General features: G+C 35.2%; 1 protein-coding gene across 1 annotated transcript in view; it reads left to right on the forward strand.

The window, feature by feature from the left end:
- Positions 1-22,730, forward strand: part of Sycp1 (synaptonemal complex protein 1) — an 87,395-nt gene that overhangs the window by 52,864 nt on the left and 11,801 nt on the right. Inside the window, exons 24-29 of the mRNA XM_060393292.1 lie at positions 7,928-8,044; positions 8,490-8,600; positions 9,980-10,072; positions 10,592-10,666; positions 19,170-19,226; positions 22,247-22,426. Of these exons, the coding sequence (XP_060249275.1) occupies positions 7,928-8,044; positions 8,490-8,600; positions 9,980-10,072; positions 10,592-10,666; positions 19,170-19,226; positions 22,247-22,426 (633 nt within the window). The remainder of the gene's footprint in view (positions 1-7,927; positions 8,045-8,489; positions 8,601-9,979; positions 10,073-10,591; positions 10,667-19,169; positions 19,227-22,246; positions 22,427-22,730) is intronic.

Raw genomic sequence — 22,730 nt, forward strand, 5'->3', positions numbered from 1 at the left:
AATTAGAAGTCATTTTTTGTTATTTTCCTTTAGCAACATAATAGTATTTACTAGGTTTTCTCCTAGGACTATGCTTCAGGTTCTTAACTTCTTTAGTAGAGTTAGGTATATATTCTAGCTCCTGGAGTGGGCCTCAAATCCAGTTAGAAATTGGTTGATAACTTTCATAACATTTATGCCACTGTTAGCACCAGTATATCTTGTGGGCAGGTTACTGTAAAATATGATTATCTTGTTGCACAAAAGGGTTGATTGAGACCTATCATTTTGTAGAAAATAATAAGCTCATGATGTCAGGGCCAAATTTTGTACTATATTTCCTTAGCCAAAGATTGATACTAAGTATTCAATAAATATTTTGAATCTTTAGTGGAAAGCAGTCGTCGTCAACATAATGAATACTTCGATGAAAATAAAGCATTTTATAATATCTTGAAGTAGTACTTGAAAAAAGAAATGTAAAGATGGTCATAAAAAGGCAAATAAGAGTTATGATCTTCTGAAGACTATAGAAAAGTAGTCAATAGATATATTCTATAATTATGCACCAATTTCTAGAGACAGAAATTATCAAAACTATTCATAGCAGTATTATTACTTAAAATAGCCCCAAATTGAATACTATACAGATATCTATTAGTAGCATGAAAAATCATTTAAGAAATGACCCTAAAGCAGCATAAAAGTTGGACTTTGAGCTGAAAAGTAGAATATATTATGAAACAAAAAAATTGTAGTATGAAATATTTTATGTGCCTGGTATTGTTGGCCTCCCTTCTTGGATGGAAGAATATTCTGGTACTCTGAAGCATAGGAACCACACAGCTCTGAGGGAAGAAATTATTCCTAATGAAACTGTTACAACTTTGAGGAAAAATACCCTAGGACTCGGGGGCCCAGGAACTACACATCTCTGAGGTGGGACAACTACACATCTCTGAGTGGAAGGACATTCTGAGGTACAGGAGCACATGCACCACACAGCTCTGAGAGGAAGCCCCCTCAGCAGAGGCATTGTTGCTCCCAAGGGAGGGTATCCTGACCTGAGTGGAGGAACTCAGGAGCCTCAGTCCTGCTCCACTTCTTCATTTCTTCCCTTCATTGCTTTTTTTTTCTTTGTTCGATGAGAGAGCCACATCAAGTAATAAATCTCTGTCTTAAAAGAGAGAGTCACATCAAGTAATAAATCTCTGTCTTAAAAGAGATTTATTGGAGGAATGAATCCAGGAGAAGGAGGGATGAATCCAGGAGTGGCTGCTTATACTACTGGGAGAAGACAGCAGGGAACTGAACATCAGACAGACTTTATATAGGATTTCTTACGGGTTGGAGCTTTCCAGGATAGAGATTTCCAGATAGAAGATTGGTGGGATTTTAGGTCTTGAGCTTGGGGAGCTCAGGGATTGGTGGGTTTCCTGTTCACATATTGGTAGGTTCTCCTGCTCAGAGATTGGTGTTTTGTGTGTTTTTTTTTCCCCAGACTTTTTATCTATTAATAGGTGGGATGGGATGGGTCCTATTGAGGGCTGGAGATGACCTTTGTTGCAGTTATAGAGGGGCCAGGCTGCTGGATTTTCCTCAAGCATGGATCTGGCCATTTTACTGCCTTGAGGGTTTACAGAGTTTACCAAAGGAGGCCATGGCAATAGGCTGAGGCATGAGAGGTTGTCCCCATAGACAGCTCCCTTGATGACAGTAGGTTGAGGCAGGAAAGGTCATTATGGACAGCACCTGCTGAGGAGGTGTCTCTCCTCTGACAAGAGCTGCCATTTTGACAGCCCCTGTCTTGGCAGCCTGGGGTGGGAAGGAGGGTCTCTGGCTTTTGCAGTGCACTGCAGCTGCTTTGCTCCCCACAGCAGAGGTATTGGGATTATACCATACAACACAGCACAACAAAGAAATGACATATATAAAATGATTTAGGAAATAAGCTGTTACAATAGGAGTTTTAACACAGAAAAAAATAACATTAAAATATATGATACAGAAAGTATTGAAAGAATCTCTTGAGGCTGAAAATGACATTAAATCAAAATCTAGATTAGAAGAAAAGCATCAGAAATGGCAAATACTAAATACACAAAAACAAAACAGGCTTTATATCCCCCCACTTTAATTTTTAAAGGGATATATACATTGCTGCTTAAATTTTTTTTTTAAAAATTAGCTATTAGGGAATTTATAAAGCCTATAACGTCTCTATAGTACCTAAGACTTGGAACATTTTGGAAGAGGGCCAGAAAGATTGTAAAATCTAGAGGATCAAGGAAGTTTGCTGAGAGATTGTGTCTTCTAGTAGCATCAGAAGCTACATCCATCAAGTTTCACTAACATAATTACCCAAATGGGAGCTGAATAAAGATGACACTAATGAACATGCCAGATTGGATAGGGAAAAACCCATGAGTCCCCAATTCCTAAAGAAAGAACTATAGGAAACTGAGGAAAGCCAGGAGTGGGAGTGTTCTTCTAGACAGAAGCGTACACCAATTGGTTGTTCAGTGCCAAATGGGGGTCAGCCTTGAAAATATACATACAAAGAACATTATACAGACTAAACAGGTTATACTTATAAAACTAGATATGTATTATGTACATATACACACATGTATGGATGCAGTGACAGTGGAAAAAGAACATGAATTTTAAAGGAGAGCAGGGATAGGTAGGTATATGGTAGGATATGGAAGGAGGAAAGGGGAGAAATGTTGTAATTATAGAGTTTATAAGGTTTATAATGTCTATATAAGACAAAGGATGGAAAAAGCAAATATAACTTTTTTATATATACGCTTAAAATACATACTTTGCTTATATATACTTACATATATTTTGCTTCATTATACATGAAGTAGTACACAATTTCTCTGTGTGAGTGTGTCTAAATATATGCATGTGTGGAGGCCACAAAATAACTTGAATGTTTTGTAAATATGACTTATGTACCTTCAGATAAATTGTATTTCACATTTGTTCAGTGAAATAGTCCATTAGCAAAATTATTAATTATGGTTTTTAAAGTTATATTGTTTTGATTCTGTATGTTAAAATTTTTTCACATGAGTATAACATTCTCTTTTTTGGTACTTCAGTTTTATTGTAAGGAAACATTTTTTGTGTAGTTATTATGTTTCTATTTTTTGTCTTTTTGTGGTTATTAATAATTTGAAACTCAGATATTCCTCAGTTGAGGAATAGATACAGAAATTGTGGTACATTTACACAATGGAATAATACTCAGCAATTAAAAACAAGGAAATCATGGAATTTGCAGGCAAATGGTGGGAATTAGAGAAGATCATCCTGAGTGAGGTATCCCAGAAGCAGAAAGACACACATGGTATATACTCACTTATAAGTAGATGTTAGACATATAATATAGGATAATCATACTAAACTCTGTACACTTAAAGAAACTAATCAAGAAGGAGGACCCTGGGTAAGATGCTCAATCCTCATTCAGAAAGGCAAATGGAGAGACATTGGAAGAGGGAGAAAACAGGGAACAGGACAGGAGCCTACCACAGAGGGCCTCTGAAAGACTCTACCCAGCAGTGTACCAAAGCAGGTGCTGAGACTCATAGTCAAACTTTGGGCAGAGTGCAGGGAATCTTATGAAAGAAGGGGGAGTTGAAAGTTCTGGAAGATACAGGAGCTCTACAAAAAGAGCAACAGAACCAAAAAATCTGGGCACAGGGGTCTTTTCTGAGAGTGATACTCCAATCAAGGACCATTCATGGAGATAACCTAGAACCGCTGCATAGATGTAGCCCATGGCAGCTTAGTGTCGAAGTAGGTGCCCTAGTAATGGGAACAAGGACTGTCTCTGAAATGAACTCAGTGGCTGACTCTTTGATTACCTCCCCTTGAGGGTGATGCAGCCTTACCAGGCCACAGAGGAAGACAATGCAGCCAGTCCTGATGAGACCTGATAGACTAGGATCAGATGGAAGGGGAGGGAGGAGGACCTCCCCTATCAGTGGACTGGGGGAGGGGTATAGGAGAAGAAGAGGGAGAAAGGGTATGATTGGGAGGGGAGAAGGGAGGAGGCTACAGCTGGGATACAAAGTGAGTAAACTAATTAATAAAAAATAAATTAATTTAAAAAACATTTAAAAAGATGGAACTTATATATATTTCATATATATTTTTATATACTTATAATTCATTTAAGGTTACCTTTATCTTTATCAATACATCTTGCTTTAGAACTCAAATATGTAGTCACCCCTTTTCATATGTATAATACTATGATTTCATGATGGGTGTGTGAAATAGACAGAAGTCATAGTCTGCTGTTAGGTGTTAATTTATTTTTTAAAGTTTGAAAAGATCTGTGTGTGTGTGTGTGTTTGTGTATGTGTTTGTGCATTGTGCCACATGTTGAGATCAGAAACATCCGCAAAAGTTCTTTTATACTTATGTGGGCTCTGGGGATTAAACTCAGGTGGCTATGCTATGGCTTAGTGGCTCAGTTCCTTATCCAGCTGAATCATTCCTCTTGCCTTGCTATTCATAATTTAAAGTTTTAAATACTTAAATGTAATAAAGTTGAACATTCAACATGCCCATGATCCAGACATTGCAATATTATGTATTTATCATAGTAAATCATTGTACATTCTACCACAGATATTCATAAGAACATACGATTATTTAAAGTGTCTTAAGAATAATTAAATATCTAAACAATCTGTTATATATATATACATATATATATAATGAGTAATGAAATACCAGAAAAAATGAACAAACTATAGTATTTATACACATAACTCTTTGGTCCAGGCTTTGAATGAAAAAAAGCAAGAGAAAGAATACATATATTGAAAATATTGTATAAATTTCAAAAACAAATAGTATTTGAGGAAGTATATAAAACAGAACATATAACCCAGTGAAGTGGCATTTGCTTGTAGTCCCAGCACTCAGGAAGGCAGTAACGGGTGGATCTCTGGTCTACAAAGTGAGTCCAGGACAGCCAAGGCTACACAGAGAATCCCTGTCTCAAAAAACCAAACCTTAACCAACCAACCAGACAACCCCCCCCCAAAAAAAAAAGAGCTTATAGTGTTTGAGGAAACATATGAAACAGAAAAAGTATTAAATAATACTGGGTTGACAAGATGGCTCAGTAGCTAAAGGCAACTGCCACTAAGCCTGACAACTGGAGTTCAATCTTGGGCATACATGATACAAAGAAAAACTGATTCCTGCAAGTTGTCCTGTCTTCCACATACATCTGGCAGCACACTTCCCCTTTCTCCACATAAATAGATAAGTGTAATAAAAAGTTTAAAATATTACTAAAACAGTTCTTAAGGATATTTGTAACCAATTTGAGGAGGCTACATGGGAAACAAAAGAAGATGAGCCAAAGCCATTGTTGATATCGGTAATATCTGTACCTTAAAGTGTCTTCTGGTTGACTGTTAATAATATGTATGCCTTTCTGATGGAATTCTTGTCCCCCTGCTGTGACATATTTCTTCTAATTTATCTCCCAGGTAAAGTGAATCTGAACTGTAGGTGCTAATTCGGGGTTCTTTGTCTCTCTTGATAATTATTATATTTGAGGCATTGCTATACAATTTACATGAATATGAGAAAGCAAAAAAAAAAATAAAAGCATTCTTTATAAAAACTGTAGAATATTTTTTAATGCATAGGGTTTCAGTCAGAAGAGCTACTTTATCATTAAAATGAATTAAAACTTAACCAACTAAATAGTATTATGAAATTTATTAAGGACGGGGCATGGTGGCACATGTCTTTATTCTCAACACTTAGTAGACATAGGCAGAAGTAGACATATTTCTGTGAGTTCAAGGCCAGCCTGATTTATATAGTGAATTTCCAGGACATACATAGAGAGACCCTGTCTAAAAATATGAGAAAAGAAGATTAAAAAAGAAGAAGAAAACAGCAGGGTAAGAACCCATAACTGTGAGAAAGGCCCCCACCTTTTTTGTAATAAACTGCATTTGCTTGTGGTTGTACTTGTGGATGGTGGTGGGAAGGAATCTTTGGGTATAGACTCACAACAGATGCCAAAGAATTGTCTTAAGATCACCTTATTCTGCCACTGGTGAAAGACCTGATTTTCCTTGGTGGTTTTCTGCTTTGATTTCATGAAAATAAGTTGTAAGTTAGCTGATATTAACCAAATGGAATGTCTTGATTTAGATCCATTTTTAAGAAACCTGTGGGCACTGCCAGGTTTACTCTGTAAACTCCAAGACTTTTTTTTTTTTAAAGCCTGATCCCAGCCCTCTCCCTTCTCCCAGTCCTGTCCTCATGCCCCCTTCTTCCTCTCCTCCCCTTTCCTTCTTCTTAGTAAAAGGGAAGCTTCTAAGGGGTACCAATCTACCCTGGCACCCAAGTAACAGCAGGGCTAAGTGCATTCTCTCCCCCTTAGGCCAGACAAGGCAGCCCAGCTAGGGGAAACTGATCCAAAGTCAGGCAACTGAGTCAGAGACATCCCCTACTCCAGTTGTTAGGGGACCCACATGATGACCATGTTGCACATCTGCTACATATGTTACAGGGGGTCTAGGCCCAGCCTATGCATACTCTTAGGTTGGTGGTTCAGTCTCTGTGAGCCTCCATGTGCCTAGGTTAGTTTACTCTGTAGGTGTTCTTGTGTCCTTGACCCCTCCAGCTCCCTCAATCCTTCCTCCCACTTCTTAAAACTCAGCTTGGCCTGTTGTTTGGCTGTGTGTCTCTGCATGTTTCCATCAGCTGCTGGGTGTAGCCTCTCAGAAGACAGTTTTGCTATGTCCTGTCTATAAGCATAGCAAAGTATCATTAATAGTGGCAGGGGTTGTCTCTCTCCCTGTGGTGGGTCTCAAGTTGGGCCATTGGTTTGCCACTCCCTCAAAATCTGCTTCATCTTTATCCCTACACTTACTGTAGGCAAGACAAATTTTGTATTGAAGGTTTTATGAGTTGGTGTCCCCTCCCTCTATTGGAAGTCCTGCCTGGCTACAGGAGGTGGCCATTTCAGCCTCCATACCCCACCCCACCACTGTTAGGAATCTCAGCTAGGGTCACTCCCATAGACTCCCTGGAGCATCCCTGTCCTAGAGATTTCCACACCACCACCAATTTCCATTCTTTCTCCAGGTCCTTCCCTCCTCCAATCCCCCTCCCACCCATCCCTAATCTTCCACCCAGTTACCCCTCTCAGCCCCTTTCCAACACAGCTTCCTCTCTCTATCTACTTCAGATGTCTATTTTCTCTTCTGAGTGAGATTCAAGTATTCTCCCTTGGGCCCTCTTTGGCTTCTTTGGCTCTGTGGGTTGTAGCATGGCTATCCTATACATTATGGCTAATGTCGACTTAAAAGTGAGTACATACTATGTGTGTCTGTGGGTTACCATACATTGTTGCTTATGAGCTCCTTTCTGGGTGGGTTAGCCACAGTGAGTTTTTTCTCTTCCTGTAGCTACTATTGCTGCTCTGTCCTTTTCACCTCAAGGGACGTGGTGTACCGTTTTTATTTTTATGCACCTTAATAAGTTCATGTATATAGTATGTTTATATGTTTCACTTTGAAGGAAAAGCATAAAGCTACTCAAAGATTGGATTCAAAGTTTAATTCAAGCTGATAGAATTTGATGGAACATATTAGTATAATCTTGTACATATTTTTATGGAGCATTACTTATAATTTTTAACTAATTATGTTTTGAAATGAAAACTATGGCCATTTATATTCTATTGCTTGGTAAGACTAAATACATATTTTAAGAGTCAAGATAGACTGTGAAAGATGAAACATCTCAGTCTATGAAAAAATGTAAGAAAGTGATTTATTCTTAATTTCCATGAATCTTTTAGGGTTTACAAAACTACAAATGAATAATATGGAATATTTTCAAGAAATTTATGGAATTAACTAAAATTAATGTTACTTTCTTATAGGTCAGTAAATTAGAGCTGGAACTAGAAAGTACCAAGCAAAAATTTCAAGACAGGACTGACAACTACCAGAAAGAAATTGAAGACAAAAAAATATCAGAAGAAAAACTTTTGGGAGAGGTAGAAAAGACTAAATATGTTAGAACTTACTGTGCTAAAAATGTTTGTTGTTTCGCTCTAAATTGCTGGACGGTGGTGGTACATACCTTTAATGCTAACACTGAGGGGGCAGAGGCAGGCAGATCACGGAGTTTAAGGCCAGTGTAGCCTATAGAGCTAGTTCCAGGACAGCCAGGGCTACACAGAGAAACCTTGTCTTGGAAAAAAAAGACCTAAAAAAATACTGTTAACTTTTAAATTGCTTTTAATAAGTTTTAATATATGTATAATGGCGGCCTCAGATGTAGAAAGTCTCATTCCAAGTACTGAAGTATTGAGTAGCATGTAATTAAAAACTTTTAAGTATTTATTAAAGTGTTTATAATACATTTTGCTTTTTTAATGTGGTATAAGAGCCAACACCAATAAATGAAAAAAAAATTTTTTTTTCTTTTTAATTTGATAGGTTGAGAAAGCCAAAGCAACTGTTGATGAAGCGGTAAAGTTACAGAAAGAAGTTGATTTACGATGCCAACATAAAATAGCTGAAATGGTAGCACTTATGGAAAAACATAAGGTAATTTAAAGTAATAAAATTATTACTTAAATCATACTTCTATTAAAATGTTTAGTTTTGTTTTGTCTTTTTCAAGACAGTGTTTCTCTGTGTGAAGCCTTCGCTGTCATGGACTCACTTTGTAGACCAGGCTAGTCTCGAACTCACAAAGATCTGCCTGCCTCCCAAGTGCTGGAATTAAAGGCCTACGCCACCACCACCTGGCTCAAGGTAGTCTTCTGATTTATCAGAAAAGTATTTTCTGTGCAACAGTAACTAATTATAACTGGAATATTATTGATCCCCTATTTCTGTAGGTTCAGATCTTAACTATTCAAAGCTGAGCTAAGGTGCCATTTTCTCTAGTAAATATCTTGTTATCATTTATAGTAATTAGAAGTAGTCATGTTTTCTGAGTTCTTCTCGTCATCTTATAACACTTATCTTTTATTAATTACATTCCCAGGATATCTCTCATTAATATTTGTATTCTCTACATGTATGTAACATTTACCAGACTGAATAAATTCTTAAAAAGAGAATAAATACGGTTGTGAGTCTAGCCTTGAATGACTGATCCATTTCTTTAGCTTGGGAAAAGACTTGATATTTGTTCTGAGTACCTTTTATTTTTGTATTGTTTGAATAATTATTTTTTCATGTAAACTTCATTTTCGTTCATATTTGGAAAGGAATTAGGTTGTTCTCACCTGCTAATTTTTAAAAATTGGTACCAGAATTTAATATTACTATTAGGTAATTTATCAATAAGAATTTGAGTGCAGAATTTAAATAATATTATAGACTAATAGATTTAAATTTGGCATCTTTCAGTCCAGTACAATTTATAATCTGTATTGAAAAGTTGTTTTGCCTTTGTCCAGGGAGAGCCCTTTTAAACTGATAGGCAGGTCTTTTAACTTGACTTGAATAGTCTGATTGCTTCCATTTTGTCATGACAAAAATTTTAAAGGCTTGTATTGTGTTTTCTGTCTTAGATTTGGAGTCAGTCACTTTTCTAAGACCCTTGGTGTTATGTTCATATTGAATAAGAATCTCACTGTATAGCCAAGGATGGCCTTGCACTTGTGATATTCAAGTTCCAGCCTCCTGAGTAGTAGATTTATGGACATTGTGAGCTTAACCAAATCAGCTTTACTTCTTAAATGATGAAATTTAATGTTTCCAATTAAAATAACCATTTCTTGTTTTTGTGTTAGACATTGTCCTAAACTTATCTATGTTTCACTGTTTAGATTGTTAGACTATCTATGATAAATGAAAATACATATTTGTTCAAATTTATCATGATACTTTTCCTCTGGTGTAGCATACCAATCTTATAAAATAAAATCTATTCCATTTTAATATGCCTAAAATACCTTCTTTGTTTAATACAGCACCAATATGATAAGATTGTTGAAGAAAGAGATTCAGAATTAGGACTTTATAAAAGCAGAGAACAAGAACAGGCATCAGTGAAAGCTGCTTTGGTAAGATACAGAACAAATATCAATAAAAGGCAACTCTTAAAATAACCAGCATTAAGGGAAAGAATGACACTAAGTACAGCCATAATATTTGATTTGTAGAATCTAAAAAGATTTTACCTATTTTCTAGTTGAATGCTTTTCCAATTTATTTTATGTTGTAGCCTAAAGTGTCTTTTCAACATAAGTGTTAAAAAGTCAGTTAAACTAAATTGAAAGCTTTGGTGTTTAGGAAGGGAGAGTGGTTGGTGTAATAAGAGAATACGGGTGTGTGTGTATTTGTTGCACGTGTACATGTGCTGTTTTTGAGATTTAGAGAAAACTGAAAAACATTGAAAGTTATTTACATTGAGTCTAGTTATGTTCCATTATCAGCTTTCATATGTATGATTTATTAAAGGACATTTTCTGAGTTAATTCCTTCTAGAGTTGAATTTATCTGAAGCTCTAGATTACAGTTTTATTGATTTGAGAAATATGTAGAAGCACTTACACACTTTTTTTAATCTTTTTTTTCTTTAGGAGACTGAACTATCTAATATCAAAAGTGAACTTGTATCCCTTAAGAAACAACTTGAGATAGAAAGGGAAGAAAATGTAAGTTTTGTGGCATTTCATATAAAATAATTGAAGGATTTTGGTATAACTTTATCTTTTATAAATGTCATATTATTAAATAATTTGAAATTTTGGGTAATTTAAAATTTTTTCTTTACAATTTATTCATCATATATCTCAATTGAAACACCCTTCTTCAACTCCCCCAGCTCCACCCTCTGGAGTCTCCCTCTTCCTCTCATCCCCTTCCCCTAGTGTACTGAAAGAGGGAGTTCTCCACAATTGCCATCTGCCCATAGCTTGTTAAATCTCATCAGGACTGCTTGGATCCTCTTCCTCTGTGTCCTCACAAGGCTGCATCATCAGGGGTGAGTGATCAGAGAGCAGTCATCTGAGTTCATGATAGAGGCAGTCCCTGATCCCCTCCCTCAGAGATCCACACCGAGACTGAACTGCCAATAGGTCATATCTGAGCAGGGTGTCTAGGTCTTTTCCATGCACAGTCCTCCATTGGTGCATCAGTCTCTGCAGGACCTCTTAGTCTCAGATCTTTGAGTTTTGTTCTCTTTGTGAGGCTGCTGTCCCCTCCATGTCCCTCTAATCCCATCCCTTTCTTCCTCCATAAGACTCTTTGCGTTTTGCCTTAAGTTTGACCCTGAACCTCAGCATCTGCTTTGATTCCCTGTTGGGTGAATCCTTTCAGAGGATCCTGTATAGTAGACTCCCATCCTTTTTTCTTCTCTTCCACTGTTTCTGGTTTCTATCCTGTTTGACATTCGGAATGAGATTTAAGCATCCTGCCGAGGGTCCCCCTGAGTGTTTAGCTTCTTTAGGTCTGTAGATGGCTATTCTATATTATACAGATAATATCTGCTTATTAATGAGTGGATACCATGCTTGTTTTTTTGTTTCTGGGTTACCTCACTCAGGATGATCTCTTCTAGTTTCATCCATATGAAATCATCAAAATTTAATGATTTTCTTGTATTTAATAGCTGAGTAGTATTCCATTGTGTAGAAATACCACAATTTCTGTATTCATTCCTACACTGAGGGACATCTAGGATGTTTCCAGATTCTGGCTATTATGAATAGAGCTGCTAGAACATAGTTGAGCAAATGCCCTTATTGAATGGTGAGGCATCTTTTATGTATATGCCCAGGAGTGGTATAGCTGGAGCTTGGGGTAGTGCTATTCTCAGTTTTCTGAGAAAACCCCAGATTGGTTTTGGAAGTGGTTGTACAAGTTTGCATTCCCACCAGCAGTGGAGGAGGGTTCCCATTTCTCCCGTCCTCTCAAGCATGTGTTGTCACTTGAGATTTTGATCTTAGCCATTCTTATGGGTGTAAGATGGAATGTCAGAGTTGTTTTGAGTTCCATTTCCCTGATGACTAAAGATGTCAAGCATTTCTTTAAGTGCTTTTTTGGCCATTCTATATTCCTCTTTGAAAATTCTCTGCTTAGCTCTGTATCCCATTTTTTAATTGGATTATTTGGTTTGTTGGTGTCTGATTTCTTAGGTTCTTTATATATTCCAGATATTAGCCCTCTATCGGATGTAGGGTTGGTGAAAATCTTTTCCCAGTCTGTAGGCTGTCATTTTGTTTTGCTGTCAGTGTCCTTTGCTTTACAGCTTTTCAGTTTTATGAGGTCCCATTTATTAATTGTAGATCTTAGAACCTGAACTGTTGGAAATTTGGGTAGTTAGTAGTTAGAAACTACAGCTTTTCTCTTTCCCCAACAAGTATTTAACACATTTCATGAAGAATAGAAATGCTTTTAAAAATGCTGTATTGTTTGTTGCAGGATGTTTGATCCCATTGTGAACCATAAAAACCAAAAACCTGTTTTTTGTTTGATGTGGTTCAGTCCTGATAATACACTTTTTAAAATTTATTTATTTTTATTAATTACAGTTTATTCACTTTGTATCCCCCCCCCCCATAAAGTCCTCCCTCATCCCCTCCCGGTCCCATCCTCCCTCCCCCTTCTTCACACATACCCTTCCCCAATAATACACTTTTAATACAAGAACTTTCTGTTTATTGTAAACAGGTGATTGTGGTGTGGCTGAGCCCTTTAATTCAAGAGCTTTCTGTGTGCAGGATTTATTAACTCTGACTGGTAGGTTAAGAGGCAGAGCAGGAAACCAGCTGACAAGGATTAAGCTAAAGGAGTGGCTTTGAGTTGAAGGGAACTTAAGACATCATGGAAAAGAAGGAGCAGCTTTGGGCTTTGGCTTTTTTTTTGCTCTCTAGGGCTTTTGGCTTTTTTCTCCTGTGATGTTGAGTGAGCTGAGTAGAAAGGGCCTTTTCCTTGTGGGACTTAAGCTGAATAGGAAGATTAGCCAAGTGTGTTCTCTGCCTCTCTGAGCTAACAAGTTTTCACCCCAGCATCTGGTTCCTGAGTCTTCATTGGTAAAATCAAACAGTTGGAATATTTTTTCTTTATAGCAACACTGTGTTTGTGTTTGAGAAATACTTAAGAGCATGTATTTTCTTGCAAAGGGTCCAAATTCAGTTCCCAGTACTCACTTCAGGCAGGTCACAGATTCTTATAATTGCAGCTTCAGAGGGAAATCCAATGCCTTGAGCCTCTGGGCACCTGCATTGGAATGCACACACCCAATTTAATCAGGTACACATAATTACAAATAGGCCTTAAAAAAAGGAATACTGTCCCATGGTAAATGCTTGTATGTTTAATATGAGTTTTTAAAAGCCATTTATAGTTGTAGAAAATGACTCACATTCTATGGTATTTTGTATTTTGCAAGGTGCTATGACTCATACTTAAAATACCAAATCTACTTAAAATTTTTTTTTGTATGGCAGATACTCTGTTAAGTATAACTAACTTAATAATTATTAAACAATGAATAAAATATCATCTTTTTGTAATCATTAGGTTATTTAAGATGATATAAGAAAGAATATCTAGGATTCAAATCTAGTTGTGTTTTGCATGATCTTAAAATTTGTTCTATTAACTCTGCAACAGTCTGGTAAAGTAGTTTCAACTTGAAGCCTCAGTGACTTTGTTAACTTTATTCTTTACTTAAGTCTTTTATCCTTTATTTTATGTGGAAAAATCTCACACAACTTACGGGTTAAAATGTCAGTTTATTGTATTTAAGCATTCTCATACATACATATTTATATGTATACACAAATTTACTTTCTATTATATCACAAGCTTTTAAGCTAGGATTATGTTGTATCTTTGGTTTTTTGAAATGTGTGTATTTCTAATAAAAGTTAAATAAGTGAGTAAATTGATTTCATTTCATCTTAAATAACAACACTGATACTTACCTTTATATAATAGTTTCAATAGAAAAATCCTTCTGTGTCTTTACTTTTTATTTCTTGACTAAACTCTGAGCTTTCTTAAAATTTTATGCTTATCTTGTTTTGAGATTCTTGGGATTGAATCAGTTTTTCTCTTTAATAAATACAAATACAATGTCACTATATTAAAAAGTCTTAAAAATATTTTTTAATCTTAATCAAATGTTTAGGAGTAGCACTTAATACTATTTACTATTTATATATTTGACCTAATCATTTCCTCTAAGTTCTTTGGTGTCCCACTGTTTCTTCTAAAATATAGGGTTCAGTCTTCATGTATTTATGTAGGAGTTTTGTTTTGTTTTTTGCTATTAAAATGTCTGGTTTTATTGTGTTTTTGTGATGGGACACAAAAAGTAATTGTAGTTATTATTGCTTTTTTTGTTGTTGTTTTAGAAAGAGTTAATTTGTGGCCTACATTGTGATCTACTTTAAGAATGTTCAGTAGGCCCCTGAAGGAATGCATAAAGTTCTGTATATGGTGAAATATTTTTTATCAACTAAGTCTGTTTGATCTAGGATATAGTTTAACTCTGAATTTTTTTTTTAATGGTTTCAACTTTGGATGGCCCATGTAGTGGAAAAAGTTGGATATTGAAATCACTCTTGTGTGAAAGTCTGTTAACCTTTTATTGTTGTGTTTGTCTTTTGAAATTGGTTCCCATATATAATTGCAGTGTTGTAATTATATATTGGTGCATACATAATTATAGTGTTATATAGTTTTGATGATTTGATTTTTTTTCTAATGTATAGGGATGTTCTTTATCTTTTTTGACTCATTTTTGTTTGACCTGTATATTACCAGGTATCAAAATAGATATACCAGTTAGCTTCTAGCTTCTGTTTATTTGTATATTATTCTTCAAATTTTGACTTTCAGAAGGTGTTCTTCTCATGTGTTTACCTTTTAGCTAGTTTTTAGACCCAATTAGCAAGTCTGTATTTACTTATTGGTCTATTGAGGCTGTTTACATTTAAATATTGAGGGTTTTTTTTTCCCCTTTTACTAATTCCAGTGATTTGCTTGCTGTTTTTGTATGTTTTCTTTTTTCTCCAATTAGTATTAGTGCTTGCTTGTTTATTGTGATGGGTATGATAGATTCCTTCCTAGCTAATCTTTTCCTCTCATGTAATTTATTCTTTCCTGTGCTCTTTTTCATTGAAGGCAGCATTTTCCCTCCCATGTGTATAGTGTTCTTTTATCTACTGTTGTGCTTGCTGACTGGGTGGTCGTGAATTGCATTAGTGTGTGCTTGTCTTGACATATACTTTATATGTAAGTTTAAAAATGTAGTTTTTCTGGATGTAGTGATCTTGGTAAGCACTTTTGGTGTTCAAAATATATCTTTTCAAATGTTTCTTGGCCATTAGAGAGACAGACACTTGATATTTCCATCTTTGTATATGAGTCAGCATTTCCTCTTACAGCTTTTAAATATACTTCTTCCTTTCTGTTTTTGACATCTTGAGTATAGTGCCAAGGAAAAGTTCTTGTCTGGTCTTGTTTATTTGGGGTTCTAAATGCTTCTTGTGTTTGAACATGCTTTTCTTACTCTAGACTTGAGAAGCTTCTGCTATAATTGCATTAGTATTTGTTTCAGGTTCTTTTATCCCATGAATTCTTAGGTTTTGTGCCTTGTTCTTACCCCTAAGTTCTTAGGCATTGTGGTCATGCGTATTTTTTCGTAATTGATATTTGAATGTATTTCATCAACCTTGTTCTTTATCCCTGATAATCTTTCTTCTTGAAAGAATTCTGCTTGACTGAGTCTTTACATTACATTTTAAAATATTATGCATTGAATTTTAATTTCTAATATTTGTTTTTTATCTGAATTTGTTGCTAATTTTTCTTTCACATTTACCTGATTTTTTAAAATCTGTATTACTGATTTTCTTAGACTTTTGCTGACTAAGAGAATAGAAAAATAACAAAGAAAAACAGAAAAAAGGTATAATTATGAGAAAGTTTAGAGGTAAAATTGGATAAAAATAAATGCATAAGGGTATAAAAATAAAAGTCTGGTATTCCCTTTGTTCTTGGAAAAAAAAGGGTATAAAAATAAGATAAAGTAAAAATATTAGTAAATGTAGACATGGCAACTAAGGAAATGAAGCAGAAAAAAGAAAATAGGAATTTAGGAATGAAAACATTGTTTCAAATGGCTAAAGTACATGAAACTAGATGAGTATATGGAATAGAATAACAAAAGTATAAAATGAAATTTGAAATATAGTAAAGTAAGAAGAATCACGCTAAATATGTAGTTAAGAATTAGAAGGGATGATAAATTGCAAGGATAGAAAAGGATGCAGTATTAGAGTAGGTTCCTTGTGAGTCCTTAAAAATTGGAGGCTGCAGGCTATTTGCAGGAGGGTGGAGGTTAGTTGAACTTTCACTAATCACTGGTAAGATAGTTTGAGTATTATATGTTCTAAGAATTAGAATCAGCTAAGAGTTAGTGTTTGGTTACCCATAAGTCTAGTTTTATTCTCAGTACACAAGTAGTAGGATAGGTACAGTATTTATTTGTGATATTATTACAGATATTTCAGAATGCTTCCATAAGGATACCATTGTTCTTTGAAAGTTGATGTATAAATACTGGACACAAGGACTCTATTTTTCTACTTTGGTATCTCAAGTTAGTCTTGTTTACTGAGACATAATTTAGGTACATTTTACTTATTTATATTAGATAGGGCCATTATTAGGCATTTTGAAATTAAGGATCCATGATCAATTAGCTACCACCAGAAATATATTTTGTATATGAGCTGGTTCATACCTTTGAAACACATTGTATCAGCTGACTGTACTAAGGCTCTATACCAGAAAATTTCATAGTTTTAGTGACTGTGTAAGCTGTGAGAATGCTTTCTCTTTACTCTAGGAGCCAGTGTGTCCCTAGAATAGATACAATATTGCTAGTTTAACAAATATACTTTGTCCTAGAGTAGATCCCAGTTGTCAGTATAACTTAAGACTAACCACTTGTAGATGATACATAATAAGAAAGATAAATATATTAAATCAGTTTAATGCCAGATTATTTCATAGTGAAGTGAGTTCTTTGGTTGTGGGAAAGATAGCATGGTGTATACAAGATGAGTAGTTCAGTGTGGATAGATACTGGCATAGGTATGAACAGGCAAAGAAAGTTAGACTGTCTAAAGTTCTTGACATTAGGAGAATTCAGATTCTAAGACCTTTATGCTTCCTGGAGGCTATCACCAGTATGTTTTATATATGACTGTGCTATGTCTTACTTAAGGTTTTCATTGCTGTGATAAAGACCATGATTATAAGCAAGGATTTATTTCATCTCACACTTCCATATTATATGCTGTTATCAAATGAAGTCAGGATAAGATCTCAAGCAGGGAAGAAATCTGGAGAAAGGAACTGATGCAGAATGCAGAGGCTGTGAGGTGTGCTCCATACTGGCTTGCTCTTCATGGCTTGGCCAGCCTGTTTTTATGTACCCCTAAGGACTACACTACCCAGTCATGGCATCACCCACAATGGGCTGAGCCTTTCCACATCATCAGTTGAGAAATGTACCCAGAGGCTTGCCTATAGGACAACTTGGTAGGGACATTTTTTTTCAGTTGAGCTTTCTTCTTCTAAAAGGATTCTAGCGGTGTCATGTTGATATAAAACTAGCCATCAGCACAGTACATTTTTAGTTCTGTAAGCAAGACTGGCATTTTTCTTTTTGTTCCCCCCCCCCCAAGACAGAACTTCTCTGTGTAGCCTTGGCTGTCCTGGATTCGACTTGTAGACCAGGCTGGCCTCGAGTTCATAGAGATGCACCTGCCTCTGCCTCCCTGAGTGCTGGGATTAAAGGCATGCACCACCTTGTCTGGTTAGGTCTTCTTTTTTAACTGCAGAATAAACCCTATAGTCCAGCATGTTATACCTTTAACATAGTCCTCATTTTTTCTTGACTCTTTCTATGTGCATACTCTTTTCTTTTATTTTTATTAATTACAGTTTATTCATTTGTATCCCAGCTGTAGCACCCTCCTCCATCCCCTCCCAGTCCCATCCTTTCTCCCTCTTCTTCTCCTATGCCCCTCCTCAAGTCCACTGATAGGGTAGGTCCTCCTCTCCTTCCATCTGACCCTAGTCTATCAGGTCTCATCAAGACTGGCTTCTTTGTCTACCTCTGTGGACTGGTAAGGCTGCTCCCCCTTCAGGTGGAGGTGACCAAAAAGCCAGCCTATGAGTTCGTGTCAGAGATGGTACCTGTTCCTATTATCGGGGAATCCTCTTGTACACTGAACTGCCATGGGCTACTTCTATGCAGGGGTTCTAAGTTATCTCCATGCATGGTCCTTGTTTGGGTTATCAGTTTCAGAAAAGACCCCTGTGCCCAGATATTTTGGTTCTATTGCTCTCCTTGTGGAGCTCCTATGCCCTCTAGGTCTTTCTATCTCCCCCTTCTTTCATAAGATTCCCTGCACTCTACCCAAAGTTTGACTGTGAGTCTCAGCATGTTTTAATACCCTGCTGGGTAGAATGTTTTAGAGGCCTTCTGTGATAGGCTCCTGTCCTGTTCCCTGTTTTCTCCCTCTTCTGATATCCATCTCGTTTGACATACTCTTTTCTTCATCCAGAGTTAGATACTGTTCATTGGGCTGGAGAGAAGGCTCAGCCGTTAAAGGCTAGGTTCACAATCATAAATATAAGATACTGTTTATTAAGTTTTTTTTTTTTACCTTTTGGAACTTTTTAACATGATTATTTTTTCTTCTTAGCATATTACTTTATATTTCATCTTTATTTTGTGTTAAAAGTTAGTTCATTATTCAAAGAACCATTAAAGTGTACTTTTTTAACATCTATGGGAAATGCTGATTAAATCTCTCAATATAGATCATGATTTGGATTTTTTTGCAACTCTTAGTTGTTTAGTTACTTGTCTGTATCCCTTATTCTGTATTTTTTTTCATCCATTTCTTTTTAAAGGTAAGAAAGTTGAGATTCAGGCCTTAGAGAAACTCACTAATGATTCTTCAGAGGTGCATGAGAGGGACTAGAACTAAAAGATAATCAAAGCCAAATAATGACTCTGTAGAAATGTGGTTTTTCTTTGTTAATAATTATTAGAAAATATTTTGACAGGTTTGTTTTGTGTTACTAGTAATGATTGTTATATAATTTGCTATTTGTTTTTAATAGGAGAAACTAAAAATGGCAAAAGAAAACACAGTTATTCTCAAAGATAAAAAAGACAAGGTAAGAGTTGTATGTCATTCTGTTTTCATTATAACCAATATATTTTCAGTCTAGAATGTTGAATCTACGTCCTTGTGTTTTTTAGGCAAATGTTTTATCACTGGGATATGTATCTCCAGCACCAACTAATTTTTCAAACATTTATTGAGAAATAGTTTTTGTTGGTTACAAAAAGAAAAATAACTTTAAAAATATACCATTTTATTTCTAAAATTATTTCTTGCTATATTAAAGGCAATAGGTAATTTTTTAACATCATTTTGTTTTGGAGATTTAGAGATGGCTTTAATGTAATTTAAAATTTTACTCATTTTGTGTGTATGTATGTGTGTGTGTGCCACAATGCCTACACAATGCCTATGAAGAAGTCAGGACAATTTGTGGAAGCTAGTTGGTTCTCCTTTCATCATGTACGTCCTAGGGATTTGGAAGAAGGTCAGCAGGCTATTTGCTGAGTTCCCTCCCCATGCACAAAAAAGAATAAAATAATAATTAAAAAATAATACAATTTTGTATTTGTAAAGCTCCTATAGTTGAAAGAAGTGTCATTGTGGGGAAGAAGAGTTAATCCAGAGCCTTTAAATTTACCAGTTTTTGGGTTAAATTGTAACTTTTTTCATAATGATGTGGTCTATTGCTATGAGTATAGTTACATTGAAGTGAGAAACAATAGTCTGGGAATAACTCAGTTGTTAGTCTTAGCTAATGCCTCAGCTGTGTGACCTTTGCATTAAGGAAAGAGAAGGAAGTAGGAACCTGTTTGTGAATACTGAGTACTTTACTTTCCTAGAGGCTGCACTAGACACTTGAAAAGATTATCATGAAGAAGTTATCACCATAATAAAATTGACAGGAAGAGTCCAGTCAGTGAAATATCTACTGAGATGAAAAATACTTAATTACTGATATTCTTTTATATAGAATGTTCATATAATTAAATTATATATTAAATTTTCATAGAGATAGACCAATTCATGTTTAATTCTCTAATATATACTTATATCTGTTATCAGATAGATGAGTAAATGCTATATCTTTTATCGGGGGAGTCTTCATGTTCTATATGTTTCAAAAAGAAAAATATTAAAGAATTTAAGAAATGTAACTAGGCTTTTGAGAATTACACTTTTTCTAGTCATACTAGAATATCATAGACCTAATCTAATCATTAAATTGATTAAGCCTTTCCGATTTTGGCTGTTATTTAAATTCTTTGTGCCATTATTTTCTCATCTCTAAGGGGATTTTTTTTTTTTTTTTTACTTATATCTTTAGTTTATTAGGAGGATCAAGTGTGATGCTTTTTGTAAACCATTTAAAATAATCTTTGGCATAGAGTAAATGCTGTATAAGGTAAACACTACAAAGAAAGGATTAGTGTGTGTTCTGCATCACTTGAAGTATAACGTTCAGAAAAATTGTGTTTACAGAAATATGTTTCTATAATTACTTCTGGATTATGAAGAAATATGTACTCTCAAGGTTTTTTTAAGCGACCAGATAAATGGCATTTCCCTGACATGGCCACAAGGTGGTGGAACAGTGACTTTAAATTGCCACTCAGAGATGTAGTTGGGGAAAATTTTTCCTGGAAAAGCTAGTTTGGAGATTCTAAATATGTCCTCTGATGAATCCAGAGAGCAGGAAAAACAAAACAAAACGGAAACATAAACTTTAATCAAAATACATTCAGTTATAGTTATAATATAGAAATATGTATAAAAAGGATACAGAAATGCAATTAAAAAAAAAGTACATTTAGAAGGCTAAGACTGCTTTAAGTTGAAAGACAACCTATTCTATATATGGAGTTCCAGACCATATCTCAAAAAATTTCAAGAAAAATGAAAAATTCTTAACTGCTGGAAAAATTGTTATAATTATAGATCGATAGAATGAGAGAAAAACCAAATCATTTTCACTTAGTAGATTGATTTTCTAGATAGGCAAATTTGAGTCTGCCAAGACAGCAATATACTCAGAGAAGAGAATATTGTATGTTCCTGCTTTAATGGTTTTTTAAAAAAATACTAACTGCAGTCACTTAAAACTTTTTAACCTTTATTTGTTTACTAACTGCAGTCACTTAAAACTTCTTTCTTTCTTTATTATTTTTTTATTTATATCTGTTTGGGTGTTTTGCTTGCATTCATGTCTTGCAGTGAGTGCCTGAGAATGCCAGAAGAGAGCATCAGCTCCCCTGTAACTGGAGTTACAATTGGTTGTGAGCTACCACGTGGGTGGTGGGAATGAAACTGGGATACTGTGGAAGAACATTCCGTGCCTTTTGCAGTTTCTTTTACTTTTTAATCATTCACCTTATATCCTCTACTTTAACCTCTCTAAGTTCAAATACCAAACTTTTGAAATATTGTACTTTAGTTTTCTCTCTGTGTTATGCACGTTTGTGTATCTGTTAATACTTAATTCTGTTAGTTGAGTGGTTTCCAGTATTGAATTTGTGGAGATAATGTGGCCAAAAAAAGAGATAAAATAGAACATGATGTACTTGCCAATCATATAATAATCTACTAAAGCAATATTTAACTATCTTGAGAGCCTAGGATGTAGCTAAGTCATAGGGAACTTTTTTAGCATGTGTAAGGCTCTAGCTTTGATCCCAGCACTCTGCCGTTCTCTCTCCCTCTCTCCTCCTCTACCTCTCTCCCTGTGTGTGTGTTTTACTAGGAAGATTTTTATCTTTTGCTAGGTTATATATAATGTATATGGAAAGAAATTATGACCAATTTACCCTGTGAATGGCTAAAGGAAGCTGCATACAAAGATAGAATTGAGAAAAATCATTGGGTTGAAATAATGGCAAAGTATTTAGAGTAAACTTGTAACATATTTACTCTCAATTGGAGCAAATGACTATTTTTCAGGGGTTTTTTCTGTTGCATTTTTTCCTCACTTTAAAAGTTGAATGAGACTGTGTGAGTTTGAGGCCAAAATGGGCTTTGTAAGGAGACATTTAAAAAATAAATTAATATGGTTTTATTCACTTTTGTCCAATGTAGAAAATACAGGTATCCTTACTGGAATCACCTGAAACCACTTATTGGAAATTTGATTCTAAAACAACTCCTTCACAAAATAAATCTTTGATTTCCTCATTCGTGAATAGCAGCAAATCCAAAGATAATGGAGATTGTCTGTGGACGTCTGCCAAAAACATTTTATCTACAACAGTTACAAAGGTTGGTTGATAAATTTCTAAGATAATAGTAAGTAACTTTTTAATAAAAAAGGTTTTGGTATTACATACCACAGATTCATACACGTATAAAACTAGTTTTTTGCAAAGACCATTTTTTTTTGTTGTTGTATCAGCTTGAAATGGTTTCATTTTTTAAATCATTTTTTTCTCGTTATGTCCAAACCTAATGGCATCTTGGGCCTATTCCGTAACTTGTTCATTTTCCAATGCAGAGTCTTGAATCTGGGAAGTCTGGTTCTGGTTTGATGCTGTACAGCACTACTATAGTTACCACCACTGCTATT

The sequence above is a fragment of the Meriones unguiculatus genome, chromosome 10 (assembly GCF_030254825.1).
Source record: "Meriones unguiculatus strain TT.TT164.6M chromosome 10, Bangor_MerUng_6.1, whole genome shotgun sequence".
Taxonomy (NCBI): Eukaryota; Metazoa; Chordata; class Mammalia; order Rodentia; family Muridae; genus Meriones; species Meriones unguiculatus.